Genomic DNA, 18,923 nt, shown 5'->3' with positions numbered 1-18,923 from the left:
GCTATTCAACCGTCGCTTGTTTTTCATTGCTCGCTGTCCCGGTAGATGGCAGGGGAGGTTGTAATCAGGTGGAGATTGAACCATAACAACAATGCTGCATAATAAATACGGTAAGTTACGTTATAACGTACTTTATAACATAAGATTGTTTGCTAATTGTGCTCCAAGTCTGGAGATCATATTTTCATCATAGTAAAAAAAATTTCAATAAAATTTCAATGTGTAACACCAAGATATATCTTATGTATCATATATGATACATTGGGTTTCTATAACTACTTTTCAAGCAGTTTTCTCGTGGGTTGTCTGTGATTTAGTATTTAGATTTTTATTCTCGGAATCGTCATGTTTCTGGCTTTAATGCAATAGAACGGTGAGGTAAATACATATCAAATATGTAAGCCCATACAGACGTATTAAAAATAAAAATATATCGATATTTTAAGGTTATGTTACACATGATCTTCCGATTTCTTTTGTTAGGGCTGGATGATGATGAGATTTTTGAGATGTTGGATGGCGTATATCCAAACAATTCAGATATTGAAATTGAAGATGAGGATGTTGAGGCTGACATTCAAGCTCCAGCAGTTAGTACTGGCGTTCTGGAAGAAGGAGCTTCTGATGATGATGATGATGATGATGATGCTAATGATGGAACAGTTTCCAATGGTGACGTTTCTGCCAGAAGGGATCCTACTCAGCGATGGCGCCACAAAACAGAGTGAGTAATTTTGTCAACTGGTCCATTTAATAAATAATCAACCCAAATAAAAGCCAATTTCCACAGATTATCTCATTGTGTGTTGTAGTTCAAACAGTAAAAAGTATCTTGTTACTAATTTTATGGTTTGTTTTTCTTTTCAGGTTTCTGGGGCCATCTCATCATGCCCCTTTCATGGCCAAGTGAAGATGAAACAGTATGTGAAAGGAAAACCCCAACTTGTTGGGTAAAAAAATTTTGTTATGACAAGTACCAGTGGCCTTCCCTTAGATTTTACCTTGTATGAAGGAGGTGGAACGGAAATTGTGTTGGAAAAGGTTCCTCTCCCAGAGAAAATGGACATTGGATGAAGGGTTTTACTTAAACTCTTGGACTCTCTTCCTTCTGGTTCAACCATTTTTATGGACAGATATTTATTATCTGTGACTCTCTTTGATGCATTGTTTACCCACAGGTCCATTTTAGCTTGTGGTACAATCATGGTAAACAGGATTCCAAAATCTGTGACACTGAAACGAGATGGTGATATGAGGCGCGAAGGGAGAGGTGGAAGTGACCAAGTTGTAAGAGCAGATGAAAAGATGGTTATAGTAAATTAATTTCAACAGACTACGGTGTTGCTCCCATTGAAGACTGCAGGCGTTGGTCAAAGAAAGATGATCAGTACATACGTATTCCTCGACCATTCCTAGTCAAAATGTACAACAACATCGTTGGAGGTGTTGATCTCTTGGATAGAATCCTCAGCAGGTATGCTATGAGAAACAGGACTAATAAGTGGACAATTAGAACAAACCACCATTTTTTCGATTTTGTTTTGGTAGCCGCTTGGATCGAGTATCGAATGGCTGCTATGCAAAATAAGTGGCTAAGGAAAGACATTCTAACCTATTTCTCATTCAAGCTATGTATTGCAGAGCATCTCATCTACTCTCATGTCACTAGGAAAAGTGTAAAAAGAGAAAGTGAAGACGAAGATGACGAATTAGCAGAAGAACAAAGAAAACGAACCCCAACCCAGCCACTTCCACCATTGGCAAAAAGATCAAGAAATGCCATGCATTTACCAGAAATGATGACTCAACAGAAGTCAAGATCAAGGTGTAGAGCTCCCAGATGATCTGCACTAACATATGTCAGATGCATAGATTGTAACGTGTTTCTATGTTTCACTTCCCAAAGGAACTGCTTCCGTGATTTCCATACCACAAGAGTGAGTTGCCTGTTGGATGGGTATGGAAAAGCAACCCTAAAATTCATTATTTCAATGTCTAATAGTTCTAACAAGTAAAAGGCTATGAAAGAGCTTATTTTAACCTGTATTATCATGTAAATAAATTTTCTTACAATAGATGTTTGTTCTTGATACAGACCCACTGTATCATATATGATACATCTCCTCCTGCCACTATGGAAACCCTAAAAAAATTTTTTTCAGTGAAAGTACCATTTTCAAGCCTGAAAGAGTAAAATTAATTCAGAGAATCATATTTCACGAAACAAATTCGACCTTGGGTCTCTAGAGGTTATATATTATGCAAATTTTTTGCTATTATACCCTCCCCTACTTTTTAAGTTGAAAATGAGGGGAGGTGCTGATATAGATTAGCAAATATGGTATTTGAAAATAAATCTTGACTCTCAAGGAACAACCAAATAATTCCTACTACACTGTATAATCATTCTTGTTGCAAAAGAGCCAACAATTTAATCACATACATAAACATATTAATGAAAATCTCTAATTTTCCTGTAAATAAATTAAATTCATGTCGCTAAGAATATAAGATCATTCAGTAAAATAACATAGTTTAGCATAATGGAGCACACAGTACTGCTTATTGCGACTTACTTTAACCCTGTAATATGTCACTGGTACAATAATTGAACCTATGCCGACATCTGCTTTCATTTACGCACTCTGTTATCTCTCTAATTTAACAATAATTTATTTGGAATAGTTATAAGTGATGAGATTGTCGAATTACTTACTAGTGACTATTGAAGGAGAACTGTTACTCCACTAAGGCTATGGCATATCACTTTATAACTCTGCTACATAAAGGAGAAATTATGAACATTCTGTTCATTAGTAAACAAAAAAATAAGTCTGTAGATTTTTTAAAAGCAGTTTTGTCAATAAAGGGTTCAGGGGCAAAAGAACAGGATTGCCAGCCCCACTGTAATGCTTGAGGATACCTGATACTTCGCCATAAACTTCAGCTATATGTTTACAGATTTATTTGTCAGATGAATGGCAAATAAAAATTCAAGAAGGGAGGAAGGAAGAAAGGGACACCGAGGTTAAAATATAAATTCTCATAAAGAAATAAGCTAATCTCTGTCATAATTAAACCAATCAGAAGATTATAAAGCAATCGCCCTTTATGTTCATCAAGTATTGTAAAATATGCATCAAAAAAGTCACATTCCATTATCCTCATCTGATCTTTCATGAAAATAATGAGAATTTATCAATATGCCAATTAAAACATCACATTTTAAACAATGTTAACTTTTATCCTATGATATGCATTGCTTAAAACTCCTCGAAGATTCCAAATATTTTCAAAACTCTCCGGTTGCACATTGTAGCTGGAATCCACAGCCTTCGCCCATACTTCAACCTATAGGCATTAAAAAGAGCGATACGTTACATACAGTATTACAAAATTATGAAGCACAGAAAGAAATCTGGAACAGATTGTATAAATGAACAAACAAATAGGTGGATATGTTCAAGACAATCAGTTAACAGTAAGGTATATTAGTGTCGAAAGGCCTGCACTACAAAAGAGTATGAAACTTAGAACATGACATTCACTCACGCTCCACATTTTTTACAAAATTTACTTTACGAAGCACCGATACAGATAGGTCTTATGGTGATAATGGGATAGGAAGCAGCTGTGGCCTTAATTAACCCGTATGCACCCATAAGCGGATTTGTATGCACTCTATCAGCCAGGCTAAATATCCATAAGCGGACTGGTACGCCGCACGGCACTGTCTCGTATAACAATAAGGCCGAGTGCTATTAGCTGTAGGTGAAAGGATTTCTTGTTGAAAATCTAATCTAGATACCTCAACTGATTGTTTTCTGGCATTCTTGCAATCTCTGTTATTTGGTTTCAGAGGTAAATTGATGTAATTATTGATTGGTCGATCAATGTTTTGTTGTTGTTCAGATGACTTCAAAGAAACACGCATGTGAGCAGGAAAAGATCAGTAATAACAAAATTCAAAGTTTGGCTGATGTTTAACGTTCTAATTTCAGCAGTGATAATGGAGAAGTTCCTTGTGACCCTGTGCAGTATTATCACATGATTTATCATATAGTGAAAGTGATATTGAAAGCGATGTTAGCGATGAGGGTGAACGGCATGTTGAATGAAACCGGCTATATATGAAAAGAGTATTACAGTTATTCATTCCTTTTCAGGAATTAAGTAGAGTGTGCCCTTCCAGCGGAATTTGTGAAAATGTAAGTACGGAATTAATTTTCAGGCAGTACTCAGATGACTGTTCAGTACAGTACATTGCAGATGAAACAAATAGGTATGTCAGCACTAATCTAGAAATTCTGTCAACGAACTTGCATGAAATACATGTGTACAGTATATTGCTTTTTGCGCTCTAATAGGAATAGTACAAAAACCTACAATTCACAGTTACTGGTGCAAAGACATGTTGTTGATATGCAGTATTTTAGAACTGTCATGCCTCATGCTAAGTTTCTCAAACTGAGTAAATATTCGCACTGTGGAAAATTTAAGATTTTATACAACTTGCTTCGTGTTTTAATTGTACTTATTGTTCAGTTAGCGCACTGAGATGAATTGTGCGGCATTTCTGAATAATATCAAAAGGTCCCATGATAATATTAGCAGTAGATCGGCTACAGTACTGTTTTAACAGAAAGCATGCAACACCAAGACGGATTTCTAGCAATGTCATTGTATATGGTGGCCGGGTGTATATGGGTTAAGGTACAGACTCAGCATTCGCCTGTGGTGTGAAAATGGAAACCAAGGAAAACTACTTTCACCTTAAAGGCCGCCAGCAGTAGGGTTTGAACCCATTCTTTCTCGAATGCAAGCTGACGGCTACGTGACCTAAACAGCATAACCACTCCCTAGGTCTTGTAATTCTAACGAATATATCAAGTCATGTGTATTTCGCCTTGTCGGAGTCAGGTATGAAAGAAGATGAATCTTCGTAGAGAGTTTTTACAACTGGATACCCTTCCTGAAGCCAACCTCATCACAGGAGTTAATCTTTTATTTTTATTTATTTATTATGGCTTCTTTCATGTGGCGAAGTTAGGGCACACAGCCCTCTCTTACACTTAACCACAATACAACAAATAATATTAAGGCTGCCTATTACTAATTATACTAATGAGATGATATATGACATAATATATGATAGCAGAAAAGGAGAGGATGAAATCCAGTGTCGGCACATAGCCTACTCCTGTCAAATTGCACCAAGGGGTCTGCTCAAGGCTTTATGTCCTCATGCAATGGAAGATGATGATGATGATGATGATGATGATGATGATGATGCTTGTTGTTTAAAGGGGTCGAACATCTAGGTTATCAGTCCCTAATGGTATGAAATGAGACGAAATGTAATGACAAATTAAAAGTCCAAAATCCTCCACTGACCAGAATTCAAATTGTGAGGACGAAGAATGAATGGATGGATATGAATTTAAAACAATCAGTGGATCAGACCCGCAATGCCTCACACTCACAGAAACTGACGTAAAACAATAGTATTACTGACCAAGGGACTGCTTCTAAAGCACAATACTGAATCGATGATGCTTGTAGTCTAAAGGGGTCCAAAATCCAAGTCATCAGCCCCTCATAATGGTACTTATCGTTAGGAAAGTAGAACCATGGTATTTGTCATGTTGCGGTACTAATCAAGAGTAGCACAGACTCGCGGTATTCCACACATTATGGTACTACTCACAGGTAATGTATGCGCACATGTAACACAGACCTATGGGTTTCTCACATTGCAGCGCATTTCCTATCCTCGCCGCAAGCTGGGGCTTCATTCATTTTATTTCTGACCGAGTCAAATAACTGGAAACAGGCTGTGGATTTTCATTTTAGTTTCATAGGCCCCGAGTCAGTTCCCCCCACTTTCAATGCACTAAATCCTACACTTGTCGACTCCAAATTCCGTACAGATGTCCCTCGAAAAGATTCATCTCTTCAATGCCCGTTATGTGTAATGTAATTTTAAATGAGATTCATTATTTAATTCCTGACCCGGTCGAGAACAAAGATAACAGTTACATTTGTATTCACCAACAACATTATCTCTGATACTGGTTATCTCATATAGTGGGTACTAATCATAGGCAAGGTACTGTAAAAGCCGACAGCACACTCTGTCGCTACTAATACAAACCTATTTTGTACCCAACATAGTGGTACTACGTGCAAGTAAAAGTGACCCATGGTGTTCCCCGCGTGGTGGTACTAATTACAATTCCTTGGTCGCCCCTTTTTAGTCTCTTCTTACGACAGGCAGGGGATACCGTGGGTGTATTCTTCATCTGCATCCTCCACCCACGTGGGGTACCCAATGAAAGAATCGCCATCAACAGTGTCATATGCCCTAACTTCGTATGAACACTACGGAGATGTTTGGAACTGAATCCAGACTTTTGGGATGCAATCTAGTGACTGGAAATTGTATACCACCACATTGCCGTTTTCTGATAATGGGACTCGAATTGGCTACCCACGATGTCAAACCATATAGACTTAATGCTTTAACGATCATGGCCACCACATGGATTAAATACTATCAAGTCATATATTTTAAAAAATTAGGAACATGGATAGGAACACACAACAGGGATGGAGGAGCAACAAAAAAATGACATATATGAAAAAAGTAAAGGGCAGGACAATTTCCATACAGATTGCCTCCCTTCTCCTAAATTTGTTTGTCTACATCCATCTTCTTCTCATCCCTTGATGAGCTTGTTTCTGCTAACAAGCTCATTAGAAGAATGGAACCTTGATTCTCCCTTTTTGAAGGGACCACAAAACAAAAACGTACAACACGGGAAAACGGAAAATCTGGGAATTTATGAAAACCATCAACAATTTACCTGAACATCAAAAATGAAAACAAACTACAGCTCTAATGGTCCTGCATCTATTAAGCGACCGTTGCTAAGCCCGAAGGCTTGCAGATTACTAGGTGATGCATGGTCAGTGTGACGATTCCTCTGGACCATTATTCCTGGTTCTCTAGATTGGTGTCGCCATCTCACCATTAGATTCCTGTTCAATTGAAGGTAATCACGTAGGCTGAGTGGACCTAGAACCAGCCTTCATATTCAGATAAAAATGCCTGACCCGGCCAGAAATCAAACCCGGACCCTCCGGGTGAAAGGCAAGTTAGACCGCAGGACCAGCTTCAAGCATTAATTACCGGTATGCGATACTTTAAATTCAGTTAAACAACTTTGATCAGACAAACTCTTCGAAAAATCGAATAACACCAAGCCAAACTACAATCAACCACAAGTAGTTTTTAATTCTCTAATCTAATAAAGTATGTATTATACAGTAGAGTCTCGATTATCCGACCTAAACGGGACCTGGACTACGTCGGATCACCGAAAATGTCGGATAATACAGAATAACTGAACTGAAACAGGAAGGCTATACGCTAGTACTAAAACGACATGTTTTACGGTACTATATTTATTGAATTATAAATTCAATTCTACAGTACATGCAGTATTGAACGAAAAAATTCCAGATGTCAGAAACTTTTCTCCACAGATATTAAGCTGCCTAATGCCGTGGCGTTCTTTTCCACCGATCAAGCCACCCATCACTGGCAGGAAAATTAGGGTCCCTTTCATTAAACTCCTTCTGGAAATACTCAGCTTTTTCCTGCAGAATGGGGCCAGATATTGGCAGGCCCTTTTCCCGGTGTTGAGATAACCAAAGAAATAGTGCTTCACTTACTTTTCCGTACTCACATTTTTTCATTGTTTTTCTCTGCTCTGGTAGAGCACCACTTTTCAACTCCTTCCCTCTGTTTTTTCCAGTCTCCCACTGCAACACATCCAACACCATAATCTGAAGCCACATCTTGAAGACTTTCCCCTTTGTCCAGTCTCTTTAATGCACTCAACTTGTCTTCCATAAAAACAATCACTTTCTTCCATTTACTCGCTATACTCACAGAGGATATGAAAACTATAACATCCGCACCCAACCAATACTACAATGAAGAATGACTGAAGACTCACTGCACCTGTCCTTGAGAAAGAAAAAAAAAGCGGTCCTACCACCAGCGGTCAGGTCAGTGTTTGTCCCATGGTCGCACCCTCCACACCGCATGTGTCTGAATTAAGTCTACCAGTGTCGGATAACACGGAATGTCGGATAAGCGAAGGTCGGATGAGCGAGACTCTACTGTATTTAATTCCGCACACCACTAACCACAATCAAATTGGAACGAGAAAAAATATAGTAAAAACTTCAGAAATTATGTTTATTCGTGACCTTGAGCTCTGCTGGAAAGCGTGCTCTCTGCACAAGTCAGTACGAATGGGAAATTATACAGTCTTTTTAAATGTAACGTGTGCAAATAAAACGACTGCAGTTTTTATGACATTTTAATACAAAGACGTCTTGTATTAGGACCAAAACAGTAATAGGCAATCCCAAAACCTCCCATGGCTTTACGTAAGTTGCAACATCTGTTCTAGTCTTGATAACATAATCGTATATGATAACATTAAAATACAGTAGAAGTCTGCTATAACGAGTATGGTATATAACGATAACCCCATTATAACGACAGTTTTTGTCTGCCCTTTCATTATTCCTATATTAAACTGTATTACCTTTCGCTTACAGTGAGAGCCCTATCACTGTAGCATCAGTTATTACGAGTGATTATAGGTGCACGATTTTTTCCATTACCAAAATTTATGCATCCAACGATTACATTGCATGCGATCGATCATCTTCAGTACTGTTTCCTCGCGATGTACATTAGCGAGCTCTCTTGTCGACATTTGAAAGCGATGTCGGAGTTGATTTGTAATACCCGCCGACTGCTGTTCCGTAAAGAAAAATGGAAATGAAAACGGAGAACACGTGTTTGTAATAAATGCGTAAATAACATGTCCGATATGGTTGTTAACTCGTTAGAGAGAAAGGCTACGTAAACGATCGCTTCATTTTAATGCTAAATACTGCAATTAAGTAAGAATGCATACCTGCCAACTTTCAGAAACCAAAAATAGGAAGATTTTTTAATTCATGGATTTCATCACATATATTCCACCACAGTCTATGTCAAAAAAGGTCAGGATAAAAGGCATACATATCGACAGTTACAATACGAACTGACTATTAAATTTAAAATCTTAAACTAAGAAAACATAAAAATGGTTACAAGAAAATATACCTAATCACTCTCATTTATGACACTTATACATACGAATAATAATATTTATGTTACACGAACACACACAACAAAATGCATAATACCGTATTTTCTTGCATAATTAACACACTTTTTAGACAAAAATTACAGGCGAAAACTTTGGATGCGTAAATTATTCAAGGAATTGAAATCTTTACAAATTATTTACAAAACAATTACATTTAAAATATACATAAAAAATAATATAAACACAATTGGTTCAACTCATTTGCGGTTATCGTCATTTGGCTTAAAATTCTGGCGTGAGATTTTTTTCTGAAAAGTCAAATAGGGTACATCAGGTAAGTTAGACACGTGGGTTTGAAGTATAGACACTAAAAAATATTCTTCTCATTACGAGCTGACAATACGACCTGAATGACATACCGGCAAAAAAAGAAAACTGTCCAACACGAGAAGGGCCGGGCATCGAAGGAGGGACCCTGCTACAGTAACCCAAACCGTTCGTATCTTGTACAAGTGACATGTCCATCCACCTTTTTTCTTGAATACGAACGTGGATCACTCACGGAAATTTCGCTTCAGGCATTGTTTTTCATTTTAGAACAATGTAAGGTGCAAGCTTTCTGACATCAGCTGTTACAGCAAGCATTGCAGTACCGGTACATAGTTGTTTTTTGCTTTCGGTAGCGCGTACGATAACACTGTATGTTCCTTTCTTATCGATTGTTCGATTTTGTGGCACACGGAAACTGATTGGTGTCTGACCTGCGGTTCCTATAAGGGAAATCAAATATTCCTTCACTTTACACTTCTCAATCACAAAGCGATGAAAATGGTTGAAATCATTCGTCATTTTTTGGCATAATGTTGTTCTTCGTCGAAGAGAAAAGTCCATTTCTCTTCATAAAATTAATCAAGCCTTGGCTAACCTTCAAATCCGAGACACTGATTCCATGTGCTGTGGCTATTTCTCATACTTTAAAACACAGCATTTCGCGAGAAACGGCTTATCCAACATTGTGTAACAAAATCATATATTCAAGCAGATAATCCTCTACTTGTGGAAACTTGCCGCTTTTTGGTCCGCGAAATGCTTTGCGAGACTTGTTGGCCACTTGAAGTGCACTTCTGTAACCGCAGTAGCGCATGTTTCATTTGGACACTGAATACTTGCTGCCCGCTGCTCTATTCCCATATGTTTCGGTGTAACTGATCACCGTGAGTTTGTATGATGCAGTATTACTCCAATACTGTGGATTGACAAACAATTTTGAGATCACAGAATGTCCCGTACCTGAAACACTCGTAAATCTAGTGCAGTGGGATTTCCTGACAGCTAATAACAGCACGTTGCCCTGTGTTTGGAATGCCCCCTTTCGCAATAGGAAGCCTGCTACTTGAGTGGTTGACATCTTTATTTCGAAACACATCGGAGCTGAGTTATGGACTTTTGAAGTTGTGGGTGTGCCAAATACGTGAACATTTCTTTTTCTCCACTTTGGACCCAAAAATATTGCGATGCGTAAATTATGCAAGGGCATTAATTACGCGAGAAAATATGGTAGTTTCCTTTATCAGACGGTAAAATGAACGGAAATTTATTGGTATCTCTGAACACTTGGAGATAACGTTTATTATATTTTTTGGCCATGACGAGAAAAGAAAATGCCAGAAACTGTCACCGACACAACCCCCTTAGAAAACATTCAACTCATTAAAATAATGCACTTAAATACGCGAAACTACCACATAAAAAACAATTCAATATGTCCCATACATTATTAACATACGACTTTGACAGAGGGAGAAAGCATAGAAATGCAAGAAAAAACACGTGGCCTACAACTCCGATGAAACTACGCACAGAAACAATTTTAACAGCGCGCGAACAACACAATAACAAACTCATTCTTTCGCCCTGATTAACTGAGTCATTAGCGCGCTAGCCTGTTGCTAGCAGGTCGATCTTCGCCCCGAATCCCCAGCTGTATCAAGCGCACACGCTGCTGTGGTGAGTGGGAAACATGATACACAAAGGCGACGGACGAAACACTCACGAAATGAAGTATCAAATAAATACGCTTGAAAATGAGGTTTCGTAAATTACACCAGCACATAAGAATTTATTCCTTATCCTAGAGGTTATACTAGTAAAAAATCGGAAAATCGGAAGATGAGTTAAAAACCGGAAATTTTTTGGGTAAATCGGAAGGGTTGGCAGGTATGAGAATGGGATACCCTCAAGATATAGCAGATGACATCCTTGATTTCAGAGATTAGTTTTATATTATTGTTATATATACGGTTGTTCCCATGTAAATTTGTAGCAAGGAGGTTATCGTTTCTTTATGTGCGATTGAAATACATATTCATGATACATATATGGTTATTACGCTGTTTGAAGAAGAAATATGGAACGTTTGCCACAGAAGCCTCTGGAGTGATATTATAACTTTTTTCAGAATGAAACTAAACATACATTTTCACGTAGTATCGGATTTCGAAAAATAACAAACGAGCAAGCCGTAGTGTGGGTATCATCCGCGAAAACACAAGTTTTGAATAAACTGATTGCCGTTTCATACCAATTTGAATGTGTATGGGGTTTTCCCCGACTTTTACGAAAAATCGGATATAACGACAATCCGTTATGAGTAAATTTTTCACTATTAAGAATTCTCTGTATAACGGACTTCTACTGTACTAGATTTGTGTTAAGAAGTAGCAGTTTCAATTCCTGCCTGAAAGCCCAGTGACTATATAGTGCCATAAGGAAAGTGCCAAAAACCTGTTCGGCGATACAATCAAAAAAAGTAAAATGATAAATATCTAACCCTGGACATAATGTGGACGTTTTACAAGTACGAATATTTGACGAAACTCGTTCAGTCTTCAAGTAGAGATGTCAAAATTTGCTCTGCCTCCTTCCAATTATTGTGGCCACTCTCTGCTTTATGATTGCCAAGGATTCTCTAAATAATACCACCCAAATGCGATGCTAAGATGGTCCCTTATGCAAGTTCACCGCCGATCACTTTTCCGGTACAGTACTTGCTTTAATTATCGCAATGACGGGGTGTTAACGCCAAGATCCATAAGTATGTCGTAGTCGTCCTTATATGAGATACAGTTTCTTGAAAATGCTTGATCGAGGATTTAGCGTTGATGGTACTGAAATTTCTGGGACAGTTGATCTGGGAAATACTTTCTTTGAGGAGCGGAAAATGCAGGATTTTTACAACATAATTTAATTAAGATGCTCGCGGGACCAAATAATCTGAATGAATATTCCGGAAAAATGTAGTTTCTGGAAATGGAAAATCGAGGTTCCACTGTACTTATTGAGGGACCATTTTGACAGGTTTTCCATCTTGATGTGGAAAGTGTAGGGTAAGAAGAAAGCTAAATGGGAAGTGTAAGAAAAGAAGAAAGCCAGATAGCAACAGGAAATAGAAAGAGACCATGATGAATATAGAAGGTATAACACTAAAAGCTCAGGACAAGCACAAATATAGAAAAGCCCAATGGGTCATTTTAAGTAATTGAAAGGAACAAACAACTGATAAATCAAGTTGACATGATTTGTCCCTAGTTTGTTCCTCAAAAGGACATTATTTAACAATGCTTAACTATGCAGAAAATTACAGGAAAGCCGGGAAGTTGCCAACTTCTTACATTAAAAATAGTGGAAGAAGTTTCAGAAGGCATAATATTGTAACTCAGCCAAAAGAAATTTCAAAGCAGGTTTCAGCTTGACTTGGCAGAGGAAGCAATGGGAACAATAAGACCTACCTTCTTTATGCCCTTAGGAACTACAATCTCAGCTTTCCATAACGTCCATGGCCAATGTCGAGGTGGTTTTAACTGCCTCTCCTGATGCGTGAGGTCAGCAACATGCCAGGTCTTTCCCCTATTTGTTGTCACGTCAACTCGAATTATCTTCTTACCTCCTCCAGACCAAGCATACCCTAGAGGATAGCACACAATCAATAATGAAAGTATCACTAAGCAATAAAATTACATATAAAATGCAGGAAAAAACGCCACAGCTCACTGTACACACTGTCCCACTCATTTGTAAGAGTTACCTAAATCTACCTTTAAAAAGTTGTTAATATCCATTAACGCCCAAATTATTTTTTTCTTTTTTTCTTTCTGAAGAGACTTTTACTCCGAAATATGTAAAAGTGCAACAATACATCAACTATTAGGAAACATTTAGGTTAAGTTTCATATATTAGCATATAATACATGTCCTCGTATGAGGACATTGGGTGTTAAAGATATTAAGTCTCCAAGCTCTATGGTCTTACATAACAACAGTCATGTACATCAACTCGTAACTTCTTGTGGTACACATTGAAACATTGTATGCAGAAGGTCACATCGCAATTTTGATAATAACTTCTAGGTTATTCTCCTACTCCTTACTCATTTTCAAAGGATAGTCACCTGTTCAATTCTCTTTTACAGTACCATTTGCTCTATATCCTAGGGATCAGAGATGAATCAGGTCTCTGTTAGTGAAAAAGTTGTCAAAGAAGGCTATGAGACTCCTAGCAACATATTCTGCCTTTCGCCTGCGGTATGATTCTTTCCATAATCTATATATATAAAATAAGACTTTCGTCTGTACATTGCTCAGAATTTGAAAAAAATTGTATTTCTGTATCGGTCATGTCCATAGTAACAAGGAAATGCACTTTTTACTTTTCCGTAATTTCTGTCTGTCTGTCTGTCTGTACACGCATCACTAGAAAAAGGCTGAAGAGAATTTAATGAAAATTGATATGTAAAGTCGGGGGATGAGCCGCTACCGTCTAGGCTATAAATCATTTTACTCACGCTGAGTGAAATGGTAGTTCAGGGGAAGGCCTAAAATTTAATTCTCAAATATTTATTTTATTAGTGGTCCTATCGATAAATACTACATAACGAATGTTATATATAAGTAAATTTCCGATCATTTATGTCATACATTGTTACCGTACCGGCTTCGATAATACAGATATTCATCAATTTGTATTTTTGTTGCCAAGCCCACATCAACGCCGAGCCACGAGAAAATGGGTTAACAGAATTTAATGAAAATCGGTATATGGAGTCGGGGAATAAGAAACTACAGTCTAAGTTGTAAACAATTTTATTCACCCTGGATGAAATTGTAGTTTACGGGAAGGCGCTTAAAATTTATTTTTTAAATACCCATGTTATTGGTCCTACCGAAAAGTACTACATAACATAAGTTATAGAGAATACAATTTCCGATCATTTATGTTTTATTCAGTTTTACCGTACCGACTATGATAAGAGTGGTATTTCAGAGTCAGAGGAAAGCTAAATGTGGAGGCCTACAATATTGAAAGCGCATAACAATTATCAACAATAACATTACATTGACCATTGTTTGTTGTGATGTTCTTTGTCTCTTATGCTGCTGCTCAACTCAAATAGATGGGATTGAAATGAAATGTCGTATGGCTTTTAGTGCCGGGATATCCCAGGACGGGTTCGGCTCGCCAGGTGCAGGTCTTTCTATTTGACTCCCGTAGGCGACCTGGGCGTCGTGATGAGGATGAAATGATGATGAAGACAACACATACACCCAGCCCCCGTGCCATTGGAATTAACCAATAAAGGTTAAAATCCCCGACCTGGCCGGGAATCGAACCCGAGACCCTTGGAACCGAAGGCCAGTACGCTGACAGTTCAGCCAACGAGTCGGACTATAGATGGGATTAATGCTGCGTAACAAGTATAACAGTATAACAGTCTGACTGAATATTGGCGGAAAATAGCTAGGGAGTTAGAAAACTTTCTTCTCTAGCATGCCATTCCTCTGGTTCATATTCTGATACTGCCGGTACATTACAGACTGGTTCATCAGAGAATTCCAGCTATTCGATCCCTGCTCTGACGCACTGTTTTGAATGAGCAGTGTGCGCACTTAAGGCAAAGGCTCACTTAGTAGTATTAGTATGACCTGGTCTAGGATTACAATTTAGAACTAATCCAAAGTATAGCACCACAATTCACGAAATAACTCAAAATTCAACCCTGAAAAGAGCCGTTTCTTAAGGAAAGCTTCTTCCTCTTTACTTTCATTAAATTCTACATGCATTTTATTCCAAATTAGCAGTGAGGTGGGGTTTCTTCTCTGGCTTGGGGGATAGATCTCCAAGTCAGATAGATTTTTTCGCCGCCTGCATAGTGAGGAGATTTTCCGACTCAACGACTACTCCTATTAAACAGATTAGCAAGAGGGCATAGTTTTTGCTCTGGGATTCTCCACTATTCGACACCCCCACCCGGCCGAAGATAAGACGAAGTGTGTTCACGGATCACGGCTCTCTGCAGCTTGGTCATTCCAGCTCTGGAACTTTGGGCTGTTAGATCGGCAGAGAAAATGTGTGGTTTTTCATTTGATCGAGTATTTCATATAAAAGCATTGCTTTTAATCGCGCCATTCATACTTACGTCATTGTAATGACCTATGTTCATTTCAATTGGGGAAACTACTAAGACAGTCTTTCTGAGGATCTAAAAAGGCAGGCGGAGAGTGAGTGTCTGTCATTAAAATGAAAACTCCCCAACCTGATTGAGACTGATGGTAGGCAAGGTGGCCTACCCTTAAATTGAAAATTCCTTAACCCAGTCTTCATATGAGAAAAAACGTTTGGTGACTTCCCTGTCGGTTTCTAGGGTAACGTTAAGTGCTACGCAATTTAATACAATCTTGCTCACAACGTGTACACTACCTAACCTAGAACACAGTATACAATGTAGAATTCCATAGCGAAGCACGGGTACATCAGCTAGTACACACTGAAATCGATTAAGAGTTACAGACTTTCCAACTCTGCACGGCACATACCATGTCAAGAAGCTGTCGCCATGTTGGTGTACCAGCAGGGATACTGCATTCTAATACAAGAAATCCTCATAATGCCCACCATGCGCCTCAATGTACACCTGAACACGCCATCCCCACGATTGTTGGACGCGTTCAAACATTTCGGACACTAGCAAGATACTGTGCTTCGTTAGAGTATTATACTGAAATTTATAATTAAATGCTTAACGTTTTATATATCATCTGCCGAAATTCGTGATCTGACTCGTTTTCTGAGAGAAACCGCCAAAATTCGCGATCTGACTCATTTTCTGAGAGATTACGGCAAAGTTCCTCCCATTTTTTAATCTTTCTTTTCAGCAATTGATTTCATATTTCCCGGGCTAGATCCAGGTATTCCGCCCGGTCAGTTGGGTCCCTAAATCTTTGCCATCTTTTCCTATAAGCCTTTTTAATATGGACCAAATCCTTGAGGAGCTGTGGTGTGGTGTTGTCTTGGGTGCCTTGGCGGTACTGAACCCGCAGCCAGACTGCATTCGTAGTCATTACCTGGCCAGAACCCGTTTCCAGCGCGGTCCGCATATTTTGATGATGGTCCAGAATATTATTATTATTATTAAGGTGGGTGATATTAGTTGAATTTAGATTATTATTATTAATGTTCTGGACCCCGCAGCAAGATGCAAGACCGCTACTTGGCAGCAAATTACATCTGCTGCCATTGTCATTGCTGACAATGTGACCAGCACCATCGTCGCGCGTAGGCAAGTGCGCAGGATTTCTGGTGATACGAATAATATACTTCTGTGCATTATTGACATTATATAGGTGAACAATTGCAAGATCAATGTCATTCCTATTGTTTATTTCAAATGTGTTTAAATTTTTATTTATATCCTGGAGAATCTACTGTAATCCAACTTTAACGCTTTCCACTCGAATTATTTGTACGTCCTGATTTCTCCCAACTCGCATTTATTTCTGTCAGCATTCTTCATATTTTAAAACCTGGTGTTAAGTACTGGTTGTAACAATAATACAGGAAGAAACTACAAAATTAATGAATGTATGGTATTTACATGACACAAAATCATGTTTTTCACTTTCTTAATGGTATGTCTTTAGTGTGTGGAAGCCCTGCTTGCTTATCCAACCAGTCTGCACTAAATTAATCCTGCATTTTTGCCTTACTGTTCATCCCCATGTTGATAATTGTACCGATAAATGCCTTCAGCTCTTCTAATGTCACAGCTTTCCAAGAAAACCAGATAGATCTCTTCAGAAGTGGAGTATTTTGCTGTAATTTATATTTCAGCAAATTTGTTTGTCTCATGGACAATAGAGGTTATCAACTGATCAGAAAAAAAATAGCTACCAGTACTCTAGTTCTATTTTAAGTCCATTGCCACAATTTATGAATGCACTCTCTAATCTGTAAGGACATTTGTGTAATCCTGCATCACCCGTTCTCCGCGATCTCCAAGGTATGTTTGAAGTCAGCACTGTATCACTGGGACCGGGACGAGTCAAAATACTATCGCCGCCTCCATGATTTCTTGCGACGCTGATATCAATATCGCCATTTGAATCACTAATAGATATATCTCTTTCATTGCCAGATTCAAAATTTTCATCATTTTCATGGTCACTATAAAAACAATCAGCCAAAATAGACGCAAGAATCTCAGCTTCGGTCAGACTGTGCGCCGCCATGTTGCTTCACGCGACTGCTTTCCATTGTCAAGGAAACGGAGCAATTTTGCCAAGCAAAGAGAAACTAAAACACACCTATTTGGTTTCTTTCAGTTTCCGGAAGGGACCAGCACTTACGAAACGAAGTACAAAAGACCTGGCATTCCAGGTAACCTAGCAACGAGCGGCGAAACATTGTGTCGACTCAGGGTCGACACACGAGCTATAATGCTGAGTGACGGCTGTCGACCTCAGGTCGACACACGAGCGGAAAGGGTTAAGTTCTCGAAAGGAAAAGATGGCACTTGAAAACAAACCCATGAAAGATTAAAAATGATCGGTTTATGATCAGAATCAAGTACATTATGAACAGTAAAATCAATTGGTCTAAACTCCTTTTTCACCCCCCGAAAAAAAAGCGTGTTTCTTCCAAATACCAATGTTCATGTCGGTTACCTTCAGTTTTGAGATATAAGTATCCCCATAAAAGAACTCGCTTTTTTCACTTCCTTTCACACTCCCCCCCTTAAGTGTATTTTCTGGAAAAAATACTTGTTTCTTTATTAGTACAGGATCTTCTAAATACCAATTATCATGACTGTAACATCTTCAGTTTTTGAGATGTGTGTCCTCATAAAAGGAATTCAACTCCTTTTCTCCCCTGCCCCCCAAGATGATTATCCCCCCCCCCTCCAAATGCGTTTTTCTTTGTTTTAAAGGAGATCCAAATACCAATTTTCACGTCTGCAACAACTATTCATTTCACCCTCCCCCCCACTCACTGGATTTTTCAAAATCGAAGGAATATGTGTTTCTTTACTTTCAAAGCAGATTCCAAATACCAATACAAACAAACATTTCAACTAGTTTTTCAATCCCCCCCTAAGTGGATTTCTGAAAACAAAAATATGTATTCTTTACTTTTAAAGAACATCCCAAATACCAATTTTCATGTCTGTAACATCTTCAGTTTTTAAGATATCAGTATCCTAATAAAAATAATTCAACCTCTTTTTCAGTCATTTTTACACACCCAAGTGGTTTTACCAAAAACAAAAAATACACGTTTCTTTATTTTTAATAAGAGATTATTGAGATGTACTGTAGACATGTTCATTTTAAAATTTCACCCCATTTTTAGTTCCCCTTAAGTGCAGTTTCCGAAAACAAATCACCCATGTTTCTTTACTTTTACAGCAGATT

The 18,923-nt window shown here is 38.3% G+C and overlaps 2 protein-coding genes across 3 annotated transcripts in view; one reads left to right on the top strand and one right to left on the bottom strand.

Moving 5' to 3' along the window:
* Positions 1-235: 235 nt before the first annotated feature.
* On the top strand, positions 236-935 carry LOC137500425 (uncharacterized). Its single transcript, XM_068227320.1, has 2 exons — positions 236-724; positions 868-935. Exons 1-2 carry the CDS (start codon positions 450-452, stop codon positions 908-910), a joined length of 318 nt encoding a protein of 105 aa, XP_068083421.1. The 5' UTR covers positions 236-449; the 3' UTR covers positions 911-935.
* Positions 936-2,256: 1,321 nt separating this feature from the next.
* shop (shopper) overlaps positions 2,257-18,923 on the bottom strand; it is a 134,711-nt gene continuing 118,044 nt past the window's right edge. For both annotated transcript variants that reach the window (XM_067135910.2, XM_067135911.2), the window contains exons 9-10: positions 12,968-13,143; positions 2,257-3,351 (exon numbers count right to left, since the gene is read on the bottom strand). In XM_067135910.2, coding sequence (XP_066992011.1) covers positions 3,226-3,351; positions 12,968-13,143 — 302 coding nt within the window. In that variant the 3' untranslated portion in view covers positions 2,257-3,225. The remainder of the gene's footprint in view (positions 3,352-12,967; positions 13,144-18,923) is intronic.

Source organism: Anabrus simplex, chromosome 1 (assembly GCF_040414725.1).
Source record: "Anabrus simplex isolate iqAnaSimp1 chromosome 1, ASM4041472v1, whole genome shotgun sequence".
Lineage (NCBI taxonomy): Eukaryota > Metazoa > Arthropoda > Insecta > Orthoptera > Tettigoniidae > Anabrus > Anabrus simplex.
This window is presented reverse-complemented; position numbering and strand designations above follow the sequence as displayed.